This window comes from Pleurodeles waltl, chromosome 10 (assembly GCF_031143425.1).
Source record: "Pleurodeles waltl isolate 20211129_DDA chromosome 10, aPleWal1.hap1.20221129, whole genome shotgun sequence".
NCBI lineage: Eukaryota > Metazoa > Chordata > Amphibia > Caudata > Salamandridae > Pleurodeles > Pleurodeles waltl.
Genome location: NC_090449.1, coordinates 1,030,370,200 through 1,030,392,487, shown reverse-complemented (window position 1 = coordinate 1,030,392,487; position 22,288 = coordinate 1,030,370,200). Strand labels below are relative to the sequence as shown.

General features: G+C 46.0%; 1 protein-coding gene across 2 annotated transcripts in view; it reads right to left on the bottom strand.

Moving 5' to 3' along the window:
• The window catches only part of OSBPL10 (oxysterol binding protein like 10), a 553,744-nt gene that overhangs the window by 64,880 nt on the left and 466,576 nt on the right, over window positions 1-22,288 (bottom strand). For both annotated transcript variants that reach the window (XM_069211998.1, XM_069211999.1), the window contains one exon: window positions 10,775-11,270. In XM_069211998.1, coding sequence (XP_069068099.1) covers window positions 10,775-11,270 — 496 coding nt within the window. The remainder of the gene's footprint in view (window positions 1-10,774; window positions 11,271-22,288) is intronic.

The window sequence follows — 22,288 nt, the reverse complement described above, 5'->3', positions numbered from 1 at the left end:
GCAGAAGAAAAAGAAGAGTTGATGACGGTCTGGAGGTGCGGGGCAATGATGTCGTCGGCTTTGTTAAAGATGAAGTGCGGGCAGGGGTCCGAAGGGGCGCCGGAGTGGATAGAGTTCATGATGGATTTGGTTTCTTCCGTGTTGATGTGGGTCCAGTTGTTGAGGGTGATGTCCGGGGAAGCGGGTTCAGTGGTGTATGGTTGGGTCTGGTGTCCGAAGCTGTCGTGGAGGTCGCTGATCTTGCGATGGAAGAAAGTGGCGAGGGATTCGCACAAATCCTGTGAGGGCGTGACGGCGTTGGCGCTGGCGCTGGGGTTGGAGAACTCTTTGACGATGCTGAAGAGTTCTCTGCTGTTGTGGCTGTTTTTGTCTAGTCTGTCGGTGAAAAAGTTCCTTTTGGCAGTGCGGATCAGGTGGTGGTGTTCGCGTGTAGCGTTCTTGAGGGCGGTCATGTTGTCAGCGGTGTGGTCCTTGCGCCAGGCCTTCTCAAGGGCACGACAAGTTTTCTTTGATTCTTTGAGGGTGTCAGAGAACCAGAGAGGTTTTTTGGTGTTGGTCTGTCGATGCGTGCGTTTGAGGGGAGCAAGGTTGTCAGCGCAGTTGGAGATCCAGTTTGTGAGGTTGAGAGCTGCGTCGTTGGGGTCGGTGGTGAGGGTGGGTTGGTTGGCGGCGAGAGCGGAGAAGAGTTGCTCTTCAGGGATCTTGTTCCACTGTCGATGAGGGATGGGTTGAGTGCGGAGGTGGGAGGTCTCGCGTCGGAATGTGAAGTGGACGCAGCTGTGGTCGGTCCAGTGTAGGGCAGAGGTGTGGCTGAAGAAGACGTGTTTGCTGGCGGAGAAGATAGGGTCGAGCGTGTGTCCGGCGATGTGGGTGGCGGTGTTCACCAGTTGTTTGAGGCCGAGGTTGGCGAGGTTGTCGAGCAGGGTGGTGGTGTTGGGGTCGTTGTTTTGTTCCAGATGGAAGTTGAGGTCGCCTAGGAGGATGTAGTCCGGTGAGGCGAGGGCGTGCGGGGAGATGAAGTCGGCGATGGCGTTGCTGAAAGAGGCGCGAGGTCCGGGAGGACGGTAGACGAGGGATCCTCTGAGGGTGGTCCTTGGGTCGGTGCGAATCTGAAAATGCAGGTGTTCAGCGGCGAGGGGGGGGTCTTCGGTGGAGGTGGTGACGCTGATGGAGTCTTTGAAGATGATGGCGACACCTCCTCCTACTTGGTTGGTGCGGTCTTTTCTGGAGATCTTGTAGCCTTCGGGGATGGCGGGTAGCGATGTCTGGAGCAGAGGAGGCGTTCATCCATGTCTCCGTGATGAAGGCGACGTCCGGGGCTGTGGAGTCCAGGAGGTCCCAAAGTTCAACGGCGTGCTTGTGGACGGAACGAGCGTTGATCAGGATGCACTTGAGGTGGTTGATGGCGCGTGGGCTTGTGGTCGTGGTAGTTGCGTGGTGGAAGATGCGTTTGCAGGAGTTGCAGGCGAAGGGTCCATGGGTGCGTTTGGGGTGAGCTAGGAAGCAGGTTTTGGAGCGCCCTGGGTTGAGGGCGTGGAGGGTGGTGGGGTCGTAGCGGATCAGCGGGGCTTGGGGGAGCTGGGGACCAGGGGTCGTGGCGCTGGGCGCGGGCCAGGCGCGGACGGGCGCAGACGGGCTTGCCTCTGGCGCGCCTCTGGCGCGCCAGCGGCGTGCCCGCTGCGCGCGCCCGCTGCGCAGTCGCGCAGCGGCCGCCATAAGAGGTAGGAGGGGGGGGGGGGAGGGGTCAGCTGGGGGCGAATGGGAGCTGGGGGGCGGGGGCGTGCAGGAGGTCGCGGCGGGAAAGCGCGAGGGAGGGGGGGGGACAGGTAGAGTGAGAGGAGCTGGGGGAGGGGGTTTAGGGTGGAGGAGGGTGAGTGTTAGGAGGTTTGGAGATTAGGGAGAGAGATAGGAGTAGGGTTGTGAAGATAGGGTAGGGGGGGTTGTAGAGGTGGGTGAGGGAGAGAGGTAGAGTGAGAGGATAGGGAGATAGGTAGTAGAGGGGGTGGCGGGAGGGGGGGAGAGATAGAGAAATAGATAGAGAAAATAGATAGAGAAGTCGATAGATAGGGAAATAGATAGATAGACAGATAGGTAGGTAGGAGGAGGTGGAGAGTGGGGGAGTTAGATAGTGAGATAGGGAGCTAGAGAGATAGGAAGATAGGAGGAGTGAGGGAGGTAGATAGCGAACGGGTTAGCTAGGGGTGAGAGAGGGGGAGGCGAGTGAGGGAGGGGGATGAGGAAGGAGCAGGAGGGCAGGCTCGGGGGAAGAAGACGGAGGAGGTAGAAGAGCCGAAGACAGGAGAACAGAAGACAGAAGAACAGAAGAACAGAAGACAGAAGAACAGAAGACAGAAGAACAGAAGACAGAAGCACAGAAGATCGGAAGAGCAGAAGAACAGAGAAGAACAGAGAAGAACAGAGAAGAACCGAGAAGAACCGAGAAGAAGAACACAGAAGCACCGAGAAGAACAGAGAAGAAGAACACAGAAGACCGGAAGAACACAGAAGAACAGAAGGGAAGAACAGAAGAACAGAAGAGAAGAACAGAAGAACACAGAAGAAGATTGCAGAGGGGGAGCGAGGAGGAAGAGACAGAGAGGAGGAAAAGAAGCAGGAGCAGGAGAGAAGGTGAGTGGCGCGGGGCAGGGCGAGGGGCTGGGAGGAGGGGGGTACTTACAGTTAGGTGGGTCTCAGGAACACAGGAACTCGGGAACTTGGAGGAGCTGCAGCGGCAGGGGGAGCGACCTACCCTTGGGTCAAGGGTCGCTACCACTTTCGCGCAGCGGCCGCCATAAGAGGTAGGAGGGGGGGGGAGGGGTCAGCTGGGGGCGAATGGGAGCTGGGGGGCGGGGGCGTGCAGGAGGTCGCGGCGGGAAAGCGCGAGGGAGGGGGGGGGACAGGTAGAGTGAGAGGAGCTGGGGGAGGGGGTTTAGGGTGGAGGAGGGTGAGTGTTAGGAGGTTTGGAGATTAGGGAGAGAGATAGGAGTAGGGTTGTGAAGATAGGGGAGGGGGGGTTGTAGAGGTGGGTGAGGGAGAGAGGTAGAGTGAGAGGATAGGGAGATAGGTAGTAGAGGGGGTGGCGGGAGGGGGGGAGAGATAGAGAAATAGATAGAGAAAATAGATAGAGAAGTCGATAGATAGGGAAATAGATAGATAGACAGATAGGTAGGTAGGAGGAGGTGGAGAGTGGGGGAGTTAGATAGTGAGATAGGGAGCTAGAGAGATAGGAAGATAGGAGGAGTGAGGGAGGTAGATAGCGAACGGGTTAGCTAGGGGTGAGAGAGGGGGAGGCGAGTGAGGGAGGGGGATGAGGAAGGAGCAGGAGGGCAGGCTCGGGGGAAGAAGACGGAGGAGGTAGAAGAGCCGAAGACAGGAGAACAGAAGACAGAAGAACAGAAGAACAGAAGACAGAAGAACAGAAGACAGAAGCACAGAAGATCGGAAGAGCAGAAGAACAGAGAAGAACAGAGAAGAACAGAGAAGAACCGAGAAGAACCGAGAAGAAGAACACAGAAGCACCGAGAAGAACAGAGAAGAAGAACACAGAAGACCGGAAGAACACAGAAGAACAGAAGGGAAGAACAGAAGAACAGAAGAGAAGAACAGAAGAACACAGAAGAAGATTGCAGAGGGGGAGCGAGGAGGAAGAGACAGAGAGGAGGAAAAGAAGCAGGAGCAGGAGAGAAGGTGAGTGGCGCGGGGCAGGGCGAGGGGCTGGGAGGAGGGGGGTACTTACAGTTAGGTGGGTCTCAGGAACACAGGAACTCGGGAACTTGGAGGAGCTGCAGCGGCAGGGGGAGCGACCTACCCTTGGCTTATGCGAAGCCACAGTGGAGAGACCGAGTACCAAGCAGACTTCAGCAGCATCCTTGAGAAGCTTAGCATCACAAGAACTTCTGGAAGTGTGTTACAGGAGGCCACAGGGCTCTCCACAGCACTGATGGCCCATAGGCACTTGACGCAGAGGTGCTGGGGGTGCTGCGGCAACCCCAGAAATAATCAGGCTGGAGTTCAGAAGGAGAATGAGCGATAAAGATTGCTTTAAATAGTGTGTGTATTTTGTACATGTGCTGCACATTCAAAGACAAGGGTCATATAGACGATATCATCTGACAAATTGCTGCTTATTGGAAACTGGAGTGTACTTTTATTGGTCTGAATGCAACGTGAGAGTATTTTGTAAAAATGATCTAGGTGATAATCTTGCTGGGGTACAGGAAACGAAAGGAAAGGCTTTTTCCTAACATACAACAAGATTTATATATAGGGAAATGAACTAAACACTTATTTCAAATCATATCAGCAACTGGGAAAGCACAAATGAAGCACTTTTTTGTAATTCTGAAGTATGATGGAAACAAAGATGTTAATAGGATCAAAACAAATCAAGACACTTTACTTGGTGATGTGTAAATGGTACATTTTCACTAAAATGCGATTTTCACAAATATTCATTTTTTGCGCTTTGTTATTTTTACCAGTAAAGTTGCCTGTCAATGCAAATATAGTGGCCATTTTGTCTGTAAATGACAGTGCACTACCTCACCAGTGCTACAAATGCACCAGCAGCTACATACCACACCCGTACCACTCTCCCCTGCTGAATGGAAGAGCCACATTTGCTACACTTCAACCTGACTTAAGCGTAAGCTAGAGTACACTACTTACCAGTTCTAAGCTGTTTCAACAGGACTGAGCAGGATTTTGCAACACCTATGCCAGTTACTAATGTTTTTGTTGTTGTTCTTGTTGGTGTTGGTACTATTAATATGTTTGCTTTTTCGAAGGTGCATTTAGAGTGAGAAGGTTTCCAATTACAGGTAAACAGATGAGTTTATTTTCATAATCCTAAATGAAGCTCAATACATTGCACTGTTTAAAGGAAACCATCCCATAGGAAACCCTGGCTAAATTCTCTCTACTGACAGGTCTTAAGCACCAAATGCAGTAGAGCAATAAAGAATCAGAGGGCATGCCCAGTAGTGTGTCACTGAAATCTACCCAAATGGAACAAAGGAACCTCTCCACAGAAACCACAATGAAGTGTTAGCATGACCTGCATGTCATCAGAATACGAGCCTTCGAAGGAACCCTCCGTTCCAGTGGCAGCTAATACAAGGCCCACAGTGTGGGAGAGAATTGACGGGTCCTTGGCAGACTGAGGTGAGTGTGGGCAGCTGCAGACTGAATTATCTGTCTTTTTTTACATTTCTGGCAGAAGTACCTTGGCCATCACCCAGCCTGGATATTACAAATGACAGAATTAGGGCCACACAATGAGGATGGTTTCAGTATGAACTGCACTGTATAAATAAAAGTTCTTTATTGAGGTAAACTGCTAGGTTTTCACTATACAAACCATAATATGTAGGAGGAGGAGGAGGAAAGAACAGCAGGCAAAAAATTCAGCTGAGTGTAAGTTAGCCAAAGGGCTAAAAGCGATAATATTAGCCGTATTATGGTTCACATTCTAATGACAGTCTGCCATCCATAAGAAATGTTTTAGGGACAATTTGCAAACTCAAACAGAGGCATAATTCCAAAAACCTAGACTCACACAATAACCTGGGTGTCATCACATTAGACTAACAAGGTCAGCTCATGGTCTGAATGACCAAAGCCAGTAGCAAGATGCAGATATTTAAGAACAGAAAAGGGGATTCACCCTTGAAGAAAACATCACCGGCATCACCAAGAAAGTGCAATCAAGACTACAAAAAATCCAGAAAGCAGCTGCCAGGCTCATCATGGACATCCCCTGACACAGCCACACCTCCTCCCACCTCAGAGACCTATACTGGCTCCCAGTCAACAAGCGCATCACAAACAAACTCCTGATCCACACCTACAAGGCACCTTCTACGTACCCAACAGACGTCTCCGTTCTTCCCAGCTTGCTCTCACAGCCGTTCCCAAGATCCAGAAAAGCACATCAGGAGGAAGGTCCTTTCCTACCTTGCAGCGCGGACATGGAACACGCTACCTCTCAAACTCAGGCAGACCACATCACTGAAGCAGTTCAGGGAGGACCTCAAGACCTGGCTCTTCGATTGAGAAGCACGCCCGCAAACAGCACCTTAAGACCATACGTGTGAATAGCTGCACTTTAGAAATCACTGATTGATTGATTGAATGCATCAGAATCTCAGACACAGAGGTAAAACATGGGAAGGGGACTGACTGGGAAGGTGGGAACACAGTAATGACGAGCATCATGCAGTCTGCAATGGTGTCAATTTGATACAATTGTACTAGGACCAAAAGGACCATGGCTCTGACACCATCAATATCCGCCTCCAACATGTCTCCATCTGTTGCACCTTCAAACTGGTTAGTGATAATGTGGGCTGCTGGGACGTATCAGTTATATATGGATTTCATCAAAATGGATCTTTTAGTAAAAACAAAAGAAGGAGAAAAGTTTGTCACACTGAGATTGAGAAGGCATAATACTTGATTGCTTGTCTTTTAGATTACGCAACACATACAGAATCTGTAAAACATTCTTTCTGAGGCGAGAAGACCTTGATATTGTTTACCTCTTATAGACAGAGCTGTGATTTATAGGCTAGCAGTAATTGTACTTTATTGTAGATGGTCTGACATCTAATATCATTTTTCAGAATAAAATTAGGCCTGTAATCCGTGTGTTACAGATGATTGCAAAACCTTACCCACTTTGGAGCAATGAACACAGAAATAAATACTTACATTTTACTCCAATAACAGTGAAGACAGCAACATTATGAAGCCCTAAGTGTTTTCTAAAGAAGTGTCACATGACTTTGGCTAATGCCATCACTTCAAAATTAAATACTTTTGAGGAAGGGCTTTTTCTCAAACAACTATTTATTTATTTATTTAGTCATTAATTAATGTATTTATTTATTGTTGCAAAGAATGGACATCAAATCCCTTTTAAAAAATACCTCTAATTCCAATCCATCTCCTGATAACTTTCTCCTCATTGTCATACCCTCAATCACCAGTAAACCGCTTGAAACATTGGTCACTAGGTGAAAAACAGCTACACGTCAGAGATAAGCACAGGACAAAAACTTCCTTGGTGGGCATGACAGAAGGTCTCCTGAAATCAATGGACAAAGGAGGGAATGGGCTTGTGGCTCGTTTAGCTCTCTCAGCAGCCTTTAACACCATGATCCATGGTACTCTGACACATTGCGTGAAGGATAATGTGGGAGCCAGTTATATCTAGCTAGAAAGCTCTACTCAGCAGAAAATAAGTAATACAAATAGGAGTATCAGCCATGCGCTGCAATTTATGTTTTCTTGTAAGGAGGTCAGACAGTCCCTCGCAATCCTTGCTATTTATGTGCACATCAACCCTCTGATGATGGTGGTGACTCCATTTTACTTTCATAAGTTTAGATTGCCCAGTTGCTTGACCCTTATAGCCTATCTAGAAGATTAAGATCTATAAATCTCCACCTACTGTTGAATCGGCTACAAGAAATGTGGGTGAAGAATCCTCCGTGACATGGCTCGTCTCTGTAGAACTTGCTTCCAGTGCATCTAAAAATTAAAACTTATTTTCTCAGATTCAGAAGGTTGACAAAATCCACTCCTTTGGACAGTTGTGTGTTTTGCATATTTCTGTGTGGTTGCCATCGCTGCCCCCTTCACCAAACCCAGGACTGCCAGTTTGGAAGCCTAAAACAAGTTTGCTCACCACCTCGGACAATGCTTAGACCCAGACTGTATTGACTGTTTTAGCCTTGTACCATCTTGGTGTTAGCATACACAACTAAGCTGGTTCAAGGTGTAACTGTTCTCTAGATTCTGTTGCCAAAATGAGGTATCCTACCAAATCACTCCAGGCGCTTTACAAAAATACCAAATAAATACATACATTTACGTACCTTAATAAAATGTCACCTTGAAATCCAACTCTGGGTAAACAGCAGCCCTCTCCAGTTAAATAAGGGCAACAGAGAAATACCCTTTGAAGGAACTAGATCAGACCTGCCAACTTCTCCAACCTCACAGTGTGAGGAGTGGCAGGGCCTTGGAGGGGGCATGGCCTCGTGACGAGAAGCACCTAAGAGGCACTTTTGCCTCCAAACCGGCCCCAAACCCCCTCCTCAAGAAAAAAATTAAACAATAGTTTGCTGAGGCTGCTGCCGATGTCCTGGGGTTTTTCACACCCATTAATGGACATCGGCAGTTAAAAGCCTCTGAAAACGAGCTGAACACCACCGGTTACAGTTGTTTTAGCTTGTTTTCCCTGCCACTGTGTGATATTGGCTCCTCACCAGAAGACGGTGTGAGGTGAGACAATATTGTGTGTCATACTGTGGCACCATGTGAGTTGGCAGGTCTGCTAGATGGAGGTTAAAAAGTATGATCCTGTGTTAATGATTCTAAGACTTCTTAGCCAAACCATAACACCTTTAAGAAAAGTAAAAAAAGTTCTAGGGGACTGGCTTGATTACCAGTTGACAATGCAGGGCCAAGTCCAATAGGTGGTTCAGACTACTATATTTAATATTGTCTTAAAAATATGATACAACATATGCCGACTAAAATGGAGGTTATCCTCATGGTAATGTAAAAGCTAGATTAACTGAAGCTCTTTAGATAGGTCTCTCCAAAAAGGACTGGTGAAGTTACAAAATTTAGAAAACATGGGAGTAACACAGCAATATTACGTAACTTATATAACGAAGTTTCAGATACCAGAAGGGCTCTTCACTGGCTCCGATAGAGGTTAGAACCAGATTTAAGATGTTGCTCGTAATCCACAAATGCAGTTCAGGTGCAGCACCACATACCTGATAAATAAAATCAAGCCTCTAGCAAGAGTCTCTGCTGCTCATACAGAAATTACTTATCGTTCGAGGAATTTAAGCTTAGTAATGCTAAAACTAGAGCATCTTTGTGCCACTCTCTCCACCATAGCTCACGGCAGAAAAAAACTTCAACATATTCAAAGGAAGGTAAATTCTAAGGCCTTGTGAACTATTCCAGATAACCCTTCCTGAACTGCTGCTCAGAGACAGTCTAATTGAGTTAAGAGCCTCACAAATGCCCATAATAATATTGATAGTAATTACAGTACTTTTAATGATTACTGCTGTGGTGTAATTAATTATTTCTAGTAACTGTATTTTAGTAATTGATACATTATGCTGGATTTTAAGGAATTTTTCTAATGAGTTTATGGACATATTCTTATCTTTTGTATATCATTGTGTACTAATGTGATGTTACCCTGATTCACTGTACATTTTACTGTGTTTTAATGGACTGCTAACAATCAAACTTGATTTAATAGTATAGTAGTAGTAATAATAATAATAAAATTAAAAATTAAATAATAGAATAATTAATAATATATAATAATAATATAGTAATATAAATAGCAGCATAAACGTGATGGTGGTTTGTCTAAAGCTTTTCTAACTTCAAATCTTGTTTTTCATTGCACTATCCATTGGCCTTTTATTATCTATATTCTTACTGGAATGCCTACAAGGTTTTATGTAAAGAGGTGTCCAATCCCATTGCCAGTTTATGACAAGACTCTGTGTAGATCTTCTCTGTGGAGCACAACGGAGGAGCCAGAGGAACCAAATGCCTCTTTAGGGAGACGAGACAGTGTCCAACCATTTCTAAGGTCTTGTTGACACTTCGCAGACTGCTAGTGGGCACACTCGGAGGTTGGTATAGTTACTGCAAAAGGGATAGGTTGGAAATAAAACTGTGTTGATGTCTGTGTGTTAAAACCAGATTGACTTTATGTCTCCTTCTAGAGGAGGCCGGACAGCTTTGCAGTTATCTGTGCACCTCATTCAGATGATAAAATCACCTTCAGTAGTGAGTGATGTTACCTCCTTCATTTTCATCTAGAATTCACTGAGCTACCAACTCAGAGATTGTCCAAAGAAGTGGATTGAAAAGAAGGAAGTCTGAGAATCAGTAGGATGATTTACATAAATGAAAAAAAGATTAGCTTAGAATGAGGGGAGATTGAGCCTCATCAATTTTTCCGTATGGCGGATGAGAACTGTGGTCTTTCTTTGTGGAAATCTATAAGTCCACCCCTTCTCCCTGTGACTGGTTAAACAGGCAGATCTTGAACCCTCAGGAACCAAATTATATAATTTAGGCGGTGCTGTACTGAGTAATCCAGGTCTCACTCAAGAAGGGTTTCTGACACTGCGAGCTTTCAAGATTGTAATGGATGGAATATCTTCTGTTATCAATGACTAAATTCTTTACCACTACAAATTTGTTTAAGATAGCAATATACTACTTCAAATTACTCAAGTTCATTTTTCACTCTGTGGGTGACTATCCAAAGTGGCAGATTCTTAAGCCCTGCTAGGAGCCTTCTTCCTGTTTTCATCAGGGTGAGCCCACATAACCCTTTCAGTTAGGCATCACTCACCACCATCCTTCACTCTCCCTCCTCTCCCGTCCTCTCAGTTTCTGCAGCTGATTTAGACAAAAAAGTTACTCTGACCATGCCACAGAGTCATGAAACCGGCCATGTGCAGGAGTGCAACATCCTACTGAAGAATAATAAAAACAATGAGAGCGGCTCTTGTCTCAGTTCAGATGAAAACTAAGCTTCTAAAACCGTGAAGCTTGCATAAAGGATCAACAGAGAACACCTTTGAGAGGTGCAGTGCAAAATCAATATAAATATGCTTCTGGTGTCCATGATTGCCCGTGTCAACTGCTGTTTTCCAGCAAGCATAAATCGCACAAGTCACACAAAGATATTAATTACAATAAAGTATTTCCTTACCTTCACCCACCATGGAAACACCAATGGACATTCCTAGAAACTTGCTTTTGGTCCAGATGTGAGCATTAACACACATTTGCTTCTCCTTGCACTCGCAGTAAAAGCACGACACTGGTGGGTGATGGGACACCTGCTCAGCCACGAACCTCAGCTTGTAGTTCTCGGGTTCTTCCTTCCCCGACCCAGTGGCCTGGGGCATGGCTTGGTCCGAGGTGGTGGCAGAACCACTAGTAGTCCTAAATGGTTTCACTTTGGCCTTAGGCACATCCCAGGAGCAATGAAATGTCTCTCCAATGAGAGGGTTGTATGGCTTCTTGGCAATGGCACCTTTCCGGCCCTCGTGGAAGGCCGTCAGGTAGTATTCCACAAATCGGATGATTCTGTCCTCGGGCGTCACCCCTGCTGCAATGGACAGAAAGAGGTCTGGGTGGGCCATGAAATTTGCATACATCTCCAGCAGGGATCTTTTCTCCAGGATGAAAGTTGGAAGCACCACCTATGGTCAAAGTGGACAACATCATTCCCATTTCCTTTGCAATTGCAGAAGGCATGAGCAATCAAAATGTAAGGAATGTACATGATACATAACTTGTTTTTGCATGATTTGCTGAAATGTTCAAGAAGAGGCAAACCTTAAACATATTTACACGTGCTATTCTCAGCATGTATTTTATTAAAGTAAATGTATAAAATCATCATTGAAACTACAGAAGGTCAACGAGATGGCTTTTTGACTTAAAAACAATATCTAATATCTGCTGTGATCAAGAGGCCACTATTTTGAACCAAGACAGGTCCACCTTAATCTCTTATCCTTTCTACTGCTAAACTGGGTAATACAAAGACATAATTACAAAACTTTGAAAAAAAGCTAAACTACTGTATGTAACACTGTAGAAAAACAAGCATGCCATATTAAAACTACCAATTCCCCTCCACTTGTACACCAAAAGAGTGAACCAAAGTCAGAAAATTTGCTCTTCAGAAAAACTTTCTATTCTTCAAACCTAGAGAGCTGCCCCAGAAAGAGACACCCCTCACAAATTTGGCTCCAGTATATGTCAAGTAGCGAGAACAAAAAAAGGGGCAGAAAACCACCTCAGGAAATGGAATAGAGGTGCTGTATAGGTGTTTCGCAAGGCAATGCTTGTAGTAATACAAGAGAAATCAAGAGTAGAAATCCAGCACTACAGACCATAAAACCAGCCCAGAAACAGTCAAAAAAGCAGCTCATACACTGATCTCTCAGATCAGCCACTCAGGCACTGCCTGATTGCCCTGTAGCCAATGCGACTCTGGTCCGCTCGCAGAACAGAGTAGTGTACAGTAGACAGTGCACAAGGGAGGTCAGGTTTATCCTCCACTTGATTGTAACATTCAGAAATAATATTTGGGACTTGCTATGGGACATAGTAAATTGGATGTTGCGGTTTCTGGAGTTTTTACCAGCCCAAAATTGTGGCACATCAATGATTTATGTGCACCACTTGGCAATGCTGTGCAGGGATAGCTTAAGGATTTTGGGGCCCTGTGGCCAAAGGTATTTTGGGGGCCCTGTTGGGACCAGCCTTGATCAAATTTCATCTCTTTCATGCCATCTTTGATAAGATAACTGACAGTGCACAGGCACACTCCTCCAAATTCTAAATGTGTTTACATGTAACATTTAGGGATAGTGACATTTGTTTTAATATAGTAACACAGCAGCAGATCACTGTGACACCCTCCCAATTCTCAAATGTGAGGTCCTGTTTTGATCTTAGAGAAACTTTATTATGGGTATTGCATGAAACATAAGCACAATATTTTTCTGCAAAATGTCTGTGATAGACACTCACACATAACTCACATTAAACTAAAATTAAAGGAAAACAGTATTTCCAACAATCTGTTTAAGAAGTATCCAAGGTCATCAGGGCAAGACTCTCATCAGAACAAAGCTGGCTCTTTGGGGGGAGGGAGTGGCAGGGAGTGGGGGGGGGGAGGAGGGCTGAAAGGCCAAGGCCCTGGGCCAGAGCCTTCTTTGCCCAAGCCTTAAAACGTCACTGATGCTGTCTAGAAATGGACCACAAGACCCTCCTGTTGGAATACATTGACTGTGTGTCTAGGATTACAAGTACCCTTGTGTCATTATCAAAAGAAAAGTTCTCAACACACTTTATGATGACCATGCTGTCTCAAGTGTATGCCTCTTTAATGGCAAGAAAAGGTGGAATCAAAAAATCTGTATATTCACACAATGGGCTCCACAAGTCAGATATTATATGTCTCCCTGGATGTTTTTCCATTTTGTTTGTGTATTTTTGCGAGATTGCCTCTGGCCATTCTGGGCAACTTTTGGTTTAGCTAATCATATTTGTGTTGATTTATAAATCCACCCATCCACTCTTGAGTCAGTAATCTCTCTAATCATATCACTGATTTAATATGATCATGTCTTAGTTTAATGTAATGTTCTTGTATCGCTAATTATCCAATGATCTCAGAGTGTATTCATCCACATTTTGAATAGCAATCCTGCCTTCTGGTTTGTTCACAATATTGGCATTATTCTGTCAGGAGTTAAGGGATTTCAGCGATATTATGCTTGGGATATTGTTTCTATTCAATAACTTCATTAACATCTCTGAGAGCCACTTGTTCAAAAGTTAACATCTTTGTTGCCACTGTTTATGTGGGAGGAGTAAAAGATGGTAGCTCTAACTCAGTGGAACTGATTTTCATTTCAAATGGGTGTTTATTGAAATAGTATTCACTGAGTTTTCCCCACTCCGCGCGGAGTTCCGAAACACTCCGCAAAGTGACGCGGAGCAGAGTTTTTTCTCTTGCTCGCCAATGTTAAGTTGGTGAGCGCGAGCGAGAGAAATTGCTAAGTTGCCGAGCGTGAGCGAGATTTCTGAACGCAAGCGGTAGGCCGCACCCGCTCACTATGAGAAAGCTGTCGCTCGCGTTGCGGAAGCTGCTGTTCAAGTAGAAAATCTACTCAACCGGCAAAAAGAAGTTAGCGCCCTCTGGCGCTCCACGTGATGCCATTCGCACTGATTTTACAGCGCAGGAGAACCTCCTGCGCTGAAAATCAGTGCGAACAGCACGCCTTACCCAAACTCCACTGCTCACAGAACTCTGCGTAGTGCGGCCACGTTTTTTCTGCACTTCGCGGATTTTCACGTAGCAGAGCTCTGCATACTCCACCCAGGCCTAATTTTAATCGAACTTTGTGAAAAATATGTTGCAATTCCCAGGTTATGTTAAAGCCATTAAGTTTGATTGTAGGAACAAATTAGAGACCTTTGCGTAATACGAAAGTCTCAACTCCAGTAAGAGGTGTATTTTGAGAGGTTGAAGATGGTGGCCATGGAGAGGTGTATTTAGTATGGGAGTATGACATGGCCACAGTTTGATGAGAGTTTAAAAACTAACGAGCCATATGCCATCAGCGAGTTTCTTCCAGGACAACCGACATGGCTCAATCAGAACCCATGGCCACAGCTCTGCACAGGGCGATTGAGGAAAAATTCCACAGCATCAAATCTACAGCCATAGCAGATACCAAAGTAAAAAAGTCAAGCTAGTGTGAGGTTAAGCATTGCTTACCGCACCAGAGAAACTCGTGCCTAGTCTGAGATTTGTACTCGAGTTAAAATCCCAATGCAAACTTCAATGCAGGGACAAATACCCAAGGGTATTTCATTTACTATGTGCAATTCTGCACCAATCATATATCATATAAGTAGTAATATTATGCAATATTCTGGTTGCCTCTTGCTTACATCTGGTTTTCCTTTGTGGTAGAATTACACACAAACCCAGGTCAAGCTAATTTAGTTGATCTGTGTTTGCATGAAATCCTATGGCTGTGGTTCCTCCCTGCATAAATTACAGGGGGGGGGCTCGCGTTCCACAGCGCAAATGGATTTCTGCGCAGCACTTGCGTCAAAGTTCGACGAAAAAAGTTGTGCGCGAATGCAGATTGGTGCTGCTGTTTGCGCCCCTTTGTGGCGACGTCTCCCAGCAAACAGCTAGGAAATATGGGCCCAGGGCTATATGTGGGCTTTGCTCGTGAGTCACAACAGCAAAGCAGATGAAGCCAGAATAGAGATCTTCGAAAAACACGACTCTGGCCTCCCACACGCCGCCTCCGCATTTAACCCCAACGCTTTAGGTGTCTGGCTTTCTGGCTTTTTTTGATTTCTTTCCTGGCAATGAAACCTAATTAAAAGTGAAAAAAGCGGCGTTACGGCGATTCACTGTCAAATTAAACTTTCCTACTGCGCGCGAGGATAATAGGGAGCCCATGTTGCATTACTGCTCGATCCCCAGTAGCAGGGAGCCACCGTTAACAAGCGACCTTTGACCCCGTCCCGGGAGCCAACAGGTCTGCAGTTTGACCTCAACCCTTCCCTGAAACACAAGGATTTTATATTCTTTCCTTCTCTAGTGTTCTTGAAAAGAAAGAGCACTTAAACATTACATATATGTAGGGGCATTGCTTGGGGGGGGGGAGAGGGGTGCTTGCAATCGTTACACCCCCTAATAAATGTATTATCTGGTGAATAGTTGGGTACAGCCTGTGCACAGGGGCTTGCAGTTGGGGATGGTGAGGTGTCTGTCGGATTTCACCTGGAATTTTTGCATGCACACACTGACAAAAACACACACACACTCTCATGTCTGTTTTGAAAGCCCTAAAACGTTGATTATTTTACAAAACATTGGGGCATACTTACAAGGCCCTAGCGTCATTTTTTTTTTTACGCTAAGGCAAGCATTGCATCATGTTGCGCAGCATTATGCCTGCGCCAGGCATAATGTATGAAAGTGGGGGCGTTCTGACGCAGGGAGGCCCAGGGCGCAGTGAAATTTACATTTAATTGTGCCATTTTTTCCAGGTGTTAAAATGACGCATCCATTTTAATCAATGGGCCTCCCTGTGCTTTGCTGCACTAGCGTCACGTTTTTTGACGCTAGTGCAGCAAAGCGTCACAGTAGCGTAAAAAATGTTGACGCTATTGTCCTAACGACCGCAATGGTGCACCGTATTGTAAATATGGCGCAACCATGGTGTTGTTAGGTGGGGCAGGGGTGATGCAAGGAAAGTGGCGCATTGGGACCGATCCGCCACTTTCTTGTAAAGCAGTGGAAGTTTCTGCACGAGGGCGTCGGGGCTCCGCCCTCGTAACCGTAACAAAAAAAAAAAAAGTGAAAGAAACTCCCCTAACTCCCTCCTAAAACAAATGCACACACCTCTTTCTTTCTTGGGGCTGGGGCCTGGCTCGGGGCTACTGTGTCACGTGACATGAGACTGGCAGCATCAGGCCAGGCCCTCCCCTGACTGAGTCTATGTTTGCCGGGCTGACAAGCTCACAGCCTGAGGCCTGTGAGGTCATCAGCTCGGCAAAGACATAGCTCAGAGGACCAGTCTCCACCCCCTAATGACGTGTGGATAAAGTTAGCCCCGGGCGCTTCAGGTTGAAGCCCTGTAGCGCTAGGGGCTTCACGTCAGTCAGGATAGTGGAGGATGGTCATCCCACCCTTTCCCAATTCGTCACAGAGGGTGGGTCTAGCCCTGTGACAAGTTGGGAAATGGTGGGCGGGGCTGCAGGCAGCAAGCTCAAAATCGTGTCTGCGTAGTTTGCTAACAGTGCACAAACACAAGGTGTTAGCTTCCCGCGCTGTGGATGGGAGTCGGTCTCGGTCGGACAGTAGACTCCACTGAAATCTAAGGCAGAAGGTATGACATACATTTGTCTTGTACCACAATCCCTTGTCTGTGCCGGTGCGCCCATGCCATTTATTTAGACTACTCGGATGAACTACACACTCCTGATAAGACCCCTTTATCCTAACACGTTTTACTTTATGCCAACCCAGCAACAATGAAAAAGTTTCACTAAAGCACCAGTAGCCCTGTCTAGGCCAGGGCAACATTTAAATCATGCAACGTAATTTGCGTATTTTCACGAATTTTGCATTGCGATTGTCAAGCAAAAATCCCAGAAATTATGCCACATTATGTAATTATGAACCATTTCGGCAAAATGAGCACGCAGTATCAGTAAGTATGTTATGCTAATGTCCAGAATCATGCAAGCGGCTGTCGCTCACGCAACTTCGCACACCCCTTGCACTAACACGCAGCAGTACATGCTAACCTAGCACCCACTACTCATCTCAGCTACCCACCTCAAAATGCACCACTCCGTACTAAGCCCGTTGCCATTTCTGCTTACCTCAAAGTTGCAGCGCTTCATGCTAAACTATCACCTCTTTAATCAGCATAACCTAAGAATCACAACGGTAACTTGCAGTCCTCCCCAATAACCCTGCACCCAACAACTTTCTCGTCCAATTCAACATAAACTTAACTGGCATAATTCAACAGTAATCGCATACTGGCACAAAGATAAGTTAATACCCCATGCACCTCATTTGCAACCTTCCTTGCTAAACCAGCACCCATTATAATCCATGAGACAGATCGACCAATCACACAGTCAGTGTAATTTACTCTTGGCCTCTGAGCGTGATCTTCTAGAAGTGCCCCCCGCAGAGATCTGGCGGGGGCTCTGGGAAGAAACTGCTGCCAGGTCCAGAAGCAGGTCAACAGTGCCTGCCCGTGTCAGCCGAGTGCTGCTTATTGATTGCTTAGTAAAATGTAAAATCAAAAATATATTTCAAAACTTCCTTGGTTTTTATACGTAATTGTAAAATAGAGGCGCACGCAACAAACTGAAAAGAGGCCACGTTACACCACAACAGAGGATTACTGATTCGGTCACCCGGTGTTGACCTAGAAACTGACCTCAGGGGAAGGTCTTGCGCTTTCACTGTCCACCCCCAGGTTAGGGTCCTTGACACACATTCACTGACCCTGCACGTAGCACACACCACAAACGGACAAAAAACCTTGCACAAGAATTAAAGGTGCAAGTTTAACCAAGGGCGGACGCTTCCTATGTTATCGACCTCAGACGGATTAAACGCAAAGTCGGCCACTGCAGCATTTTAACTTGTCCGTGCGCTTTCATGCAGGAGTCCAGGCGCAGGTCTGTGCCCCGATATAAAGCACTTCCTTTCTGTTGATAGACATTGTTAAAGCCGTCCGTGTATACACAGATATTACTAGACAGCAAGGGATACCTTCATAGGTGTGAAGAAAGACCGGTGCACCTGCGGACAGGTATGTTGACTAAATGATTGGTTTCATGTGAAGGGTGCAGAATGACTCAATGATTAAACGTCGTAATGGGGCAGATTGACCTACACTGAGAGAAAATGTGAAAACAGGATGAGATCCTGAGAAATAGATTATTAGATAGACTGAAAGAAGATGGCTAGGTGGATTGGCACTAGGTGAGAATCCTGCATCTGGAGAGTGGCATCGACAGTAGCCCACATCATCATTCAGAGTTTCTCAGCTAACTCCTTAAGGGGCAGATTTAAGAGCACCTAGCACCTCCTTGCGCCCCATTATTGTATTTTTTTTTACGCTAATGTGGTCCAACAAGGCCAAAACCACCTCACCAAATTTACAAGGATCATCCAGGGAGGAGCCGCTATCACACGGTGTGCACACAATCAACCAGAAACAACTGCTGAGAGCAGGTTTCTAGTTAATTTAATGAGGCTTTTTGCAGCCCGTGCCCATTTTGATTGTGAAACCTCCTCCAGGTCTTCTGTGGCAGCTTCAGAAGCTTTTTTTGGGTTTGGGAGGCTATGAGCTGAAGTGCATCAAGTTGCGCTCCACATAAGGCCACACCCTCTCCTCGCACAGTAAAAATGTTTCACAGGTTGGCAGGTCTGCAGGTACTAGGTTTGGCACGTGGCACAAAGACGACAATAGAGTCAAGAAACTGCCATCCAGAAAAAAGTATTCGAACATCTGCAATTACACTTCCAATAATTGTGTCTTCGCTTTGGGTTCCAGTGGTAGTGAAGAAGGGTTGTCTGGTAGTCCTGGGTTGGAAGAGTAGAAAACTATGTTGCCTGCAATCTTGTTCAGCTTCTGCCAGGCCCATCCTACACATTCCACTTGATTTATACAATTAGAAGCCATACCCTTACCTCTCATGGTTCACATCTGAACTCAGGGAAACCTCGACTCGTCTGGCCGTCTGATGACCTCTATCCAATTTTGCATCAATGTGGTTACCGTTGGACTAGAGACCCGGCTTCTCCTAGGTAACAGATGTCCCCACTGGCAGTAACCCAAATGAGAGGAGGGTATGTAGAGCTCCACAACTAAGATCTCTGGCTTCATTCCCGTGCCTAGCGAGGGGAATGTGCATGGCTGTTCTACTCCTCTGTTGTCCTTGAGTGCCAGTTTCCTCCATCCAGTATCTGCCTCTGTGCATGCTGCACTGGAACGTTGGATAGCCTGGTGAGAACCACTTACTAATCTCACTCAGAAAGAGATTGGTCATCAGGGAATGCCAAACCCAGTATCATACAGGTATTGTTTGGAGGACTGTCACCTTTTTCAGTCTGCTGGGCCAGCTGCACTGCTTCGTTCTTGCATTCTCGCTCTCTGACACGCTTGCAACTCTCTCTTTTTGAGTTGTTAGCCTGCAAACTCCTTGATATCTGCCCCTAGCTACTGGCTGTCATCTATCATCTAGCTGGAATTCAGGCTGCCTTCTGATCACCAATGAATGCAACCACTGGCTTTTGCCCCAGCAGGTGCCTGAAGCTTTACACAGCTGCTCAGCTCCCAGGACACCAGCTATTTGACTAAGGACCCCAAAGCCACAAGAACAAGCCTGATCTTTAGCTATGAATGCACTCCTGGAGGCGGGGAAATTACTGACCTTGCAGACTTCAACACCAAACAGCGCTGTCATCCTGGAATTTATAGAAAACACCATAATGCTGTTGTTGGCAGTGGCTCAGTAGGCACAGCGATGTAGCCAGATCAGTATCTGCATAGCTTCACTACATGAAGCTCTAGAGCAGGCCAGGTCACAAATTGCTCCCTGACAATAACCCAACATGCAAAGCAGCATTAACAAGCCGGCATCTTCAATGCTCCTTCACGTAGGGCACCATTGATGGCCCATCCCCATTATACCCTGTATGTAAGGATGTGCACCCTGAATGTCAACCCCAGAATATCAGAGGGACACAATACTGAAGACAAATTATAAAAACATATAGGAGGTCTAGATTTTCTATCTCTAACTCCACATATAAATATATCTTCAAGGTACATAGATGTGGAGTTAGGAATAGTACATTTGTAATTCCCTATATGCACTTACTTTTCATACTTTGTCTCTCCATGTTCTGGTCTCCATATTCTTCCATCATGATACTGCCAGTCGATATTTAGATTCAGTAGTACCATCGTATGTAAGGGTTTGTGTAACTAATACCCCTAGGCCATTCCGCGGATGAGCGGCCTGTTGAGAACTGATCACTCCTTGGGTGCAGTCAGGATATGTCCCTGGACCAGGGTCTAATATGAGTGGGGCTGGGTGGACAGGAATGGAATAGTTTTTCTGGCCACAAGTAACTAAACACCGCAACTCAGCTCGAGGGAGTCGCAACCCCCGTGCGCCGGCAACTGTCATTTATTGTACGAACTCACAGGGGGCTGGGTGGTCACAAAAACTTGCATTCGTGTTCGAGGTGGGATAATGTGCGCCACAATCAAAAAATTCTGTTTCGTATTTGTACAGCGGCATGGTGCGGAAGGAGGTATTCAAAGGTGTAGTGTCAGTTGGATTGCTGAAGTCTCCTGCTCAAAAAAGTTATGTTTTTAGTTGGGCCTTTAAGTGTTGTAATATTGTTTCTTTGATAGGTGCTAGTGTGTTGAAGTTTCTAAATTATTTTGTATGACAAATATAGAGTCCTCATCATAGGCAGTACACCTTACATCACACCAAACTATGGGCGTTACAAATAATGTGGACGCTTGTGTGCATCGGGTTTCTTACAGTTACTGTTGTTACATAATAACGAAAAAACAGAATAAAAAATATTTTTAAAAAAATGCAGACCTAGAAGTTCCACGGGAACCAAAAAAAAAGCACGAACTGGATGAGCAACTTGCACCTGACAGCCTGTGTCCTCATGACAGGCCCTACTTTGTCTTCGGGGCTGCAGAATTCCTCGGCTGTGAATTGTTTTTAGTTATAATCCTCATTTTCCAACCCGCGGTCGGTGGCGCTTGATCTCCTCATATTTAAAGTGCACAGCCATGGCCTCTCTCCCTCAGCATTTTCTGTCCCTGCGTGCCTTGTGTTGTAAATGTCAGCACGTTTTCGAGTTGTTAAGGGTGAGCGCGGAAGGCAACAGGGCAGAAGTTTCTTTTTCTCTCTCAATAGCAACAAGTTTTGGTCTCGATTAGTGATTGCTCTGAATCAATCGACCTTTGTTATCTTTAAGTTTACAGGACTGCTTAGAAGCCTTTCCTTCTGTAGTGAGTTGGTAAGTTAAAGGTAGGTTTGTTTTTTTAGGGGAGTGCCTCCAAAGAGGAGTAACTGTGGAAGCCAAAATAATGACTGGGCCCTGGTTAAAAAAACATATGCATGAGTGAAAACAGCACCTTTTTTAACCCTTTTACTGTGGAGGGCAAGATGCAATGTTCACATTTTCCACAGTATCTCCCTAGTGCGCTGGACATGAAGTCTAGTCTTTCAATGATGGTGACAGAAAGGTCTGCACTTAGCTAGTAGATTAGGATGTGACTGCACTAATTAAGCACAAGCTTGCATTTAACAAACAGTACAGGTTGACACATTCAACAGAACTTTAACATGGATTTAAATTCTCCATGCCTTAAACTGCAGCCAGTCAGTTCTGGGAGACCTCAGAATTAAGACATGCACACTGTATGCAACATGTGATGTCAGGGTAACAGCACCACTATGGCCAACACAAATCTACCCAAAACACGCCACCCACAGTCCACACTAAAACCCAATATTCTCCTAACAATAGTGTAGCATGCCATTCATCCTGTAATGCTCTTTGCACCTCGTCAGTGGTATGAAGTGCTATAAAAATGCAACTGCAATACAATATGCTTGTTTCTGGTCCAGGGAGGACCTGGCCTGGCAGGGAGGACCTGGCCTGGCAGTTTGAGCTGGACTGCTCCCATGGGGAACAGGGTCAAGACTGATTTGCATATGGGTGGGTCCAAACTGGAATGGCATGGGAAGCAAAAAAAAATGATGGATTAAACCCAGATCTGTGACTGGGGGTGACTCTGCATTCCGTCCATCATCTGTTGTTTTTGCATTTGTCGCCCCAAGTGGGAAGGGTATGCCCAGACGTGGGTCCCGTGCTTGCTATGCCACCAGATTTAAGCTAGCCTGACTGATGAATGGTGATACTCTGAAACCGATCCCAGGATGCTTGTTACAGTGGCGGTTTCTGCATGAGGGTTGTCAGGGCTCCGCCCCCATTACAAAAGTGAAAACAAACTCTTAATCTGTAAAACAAAAATGCACACACCTCTTGCTTGGGGCTGGGGCCTGGCCCGGGGCTACTGTTGCTGTGATCGTAAGTCTC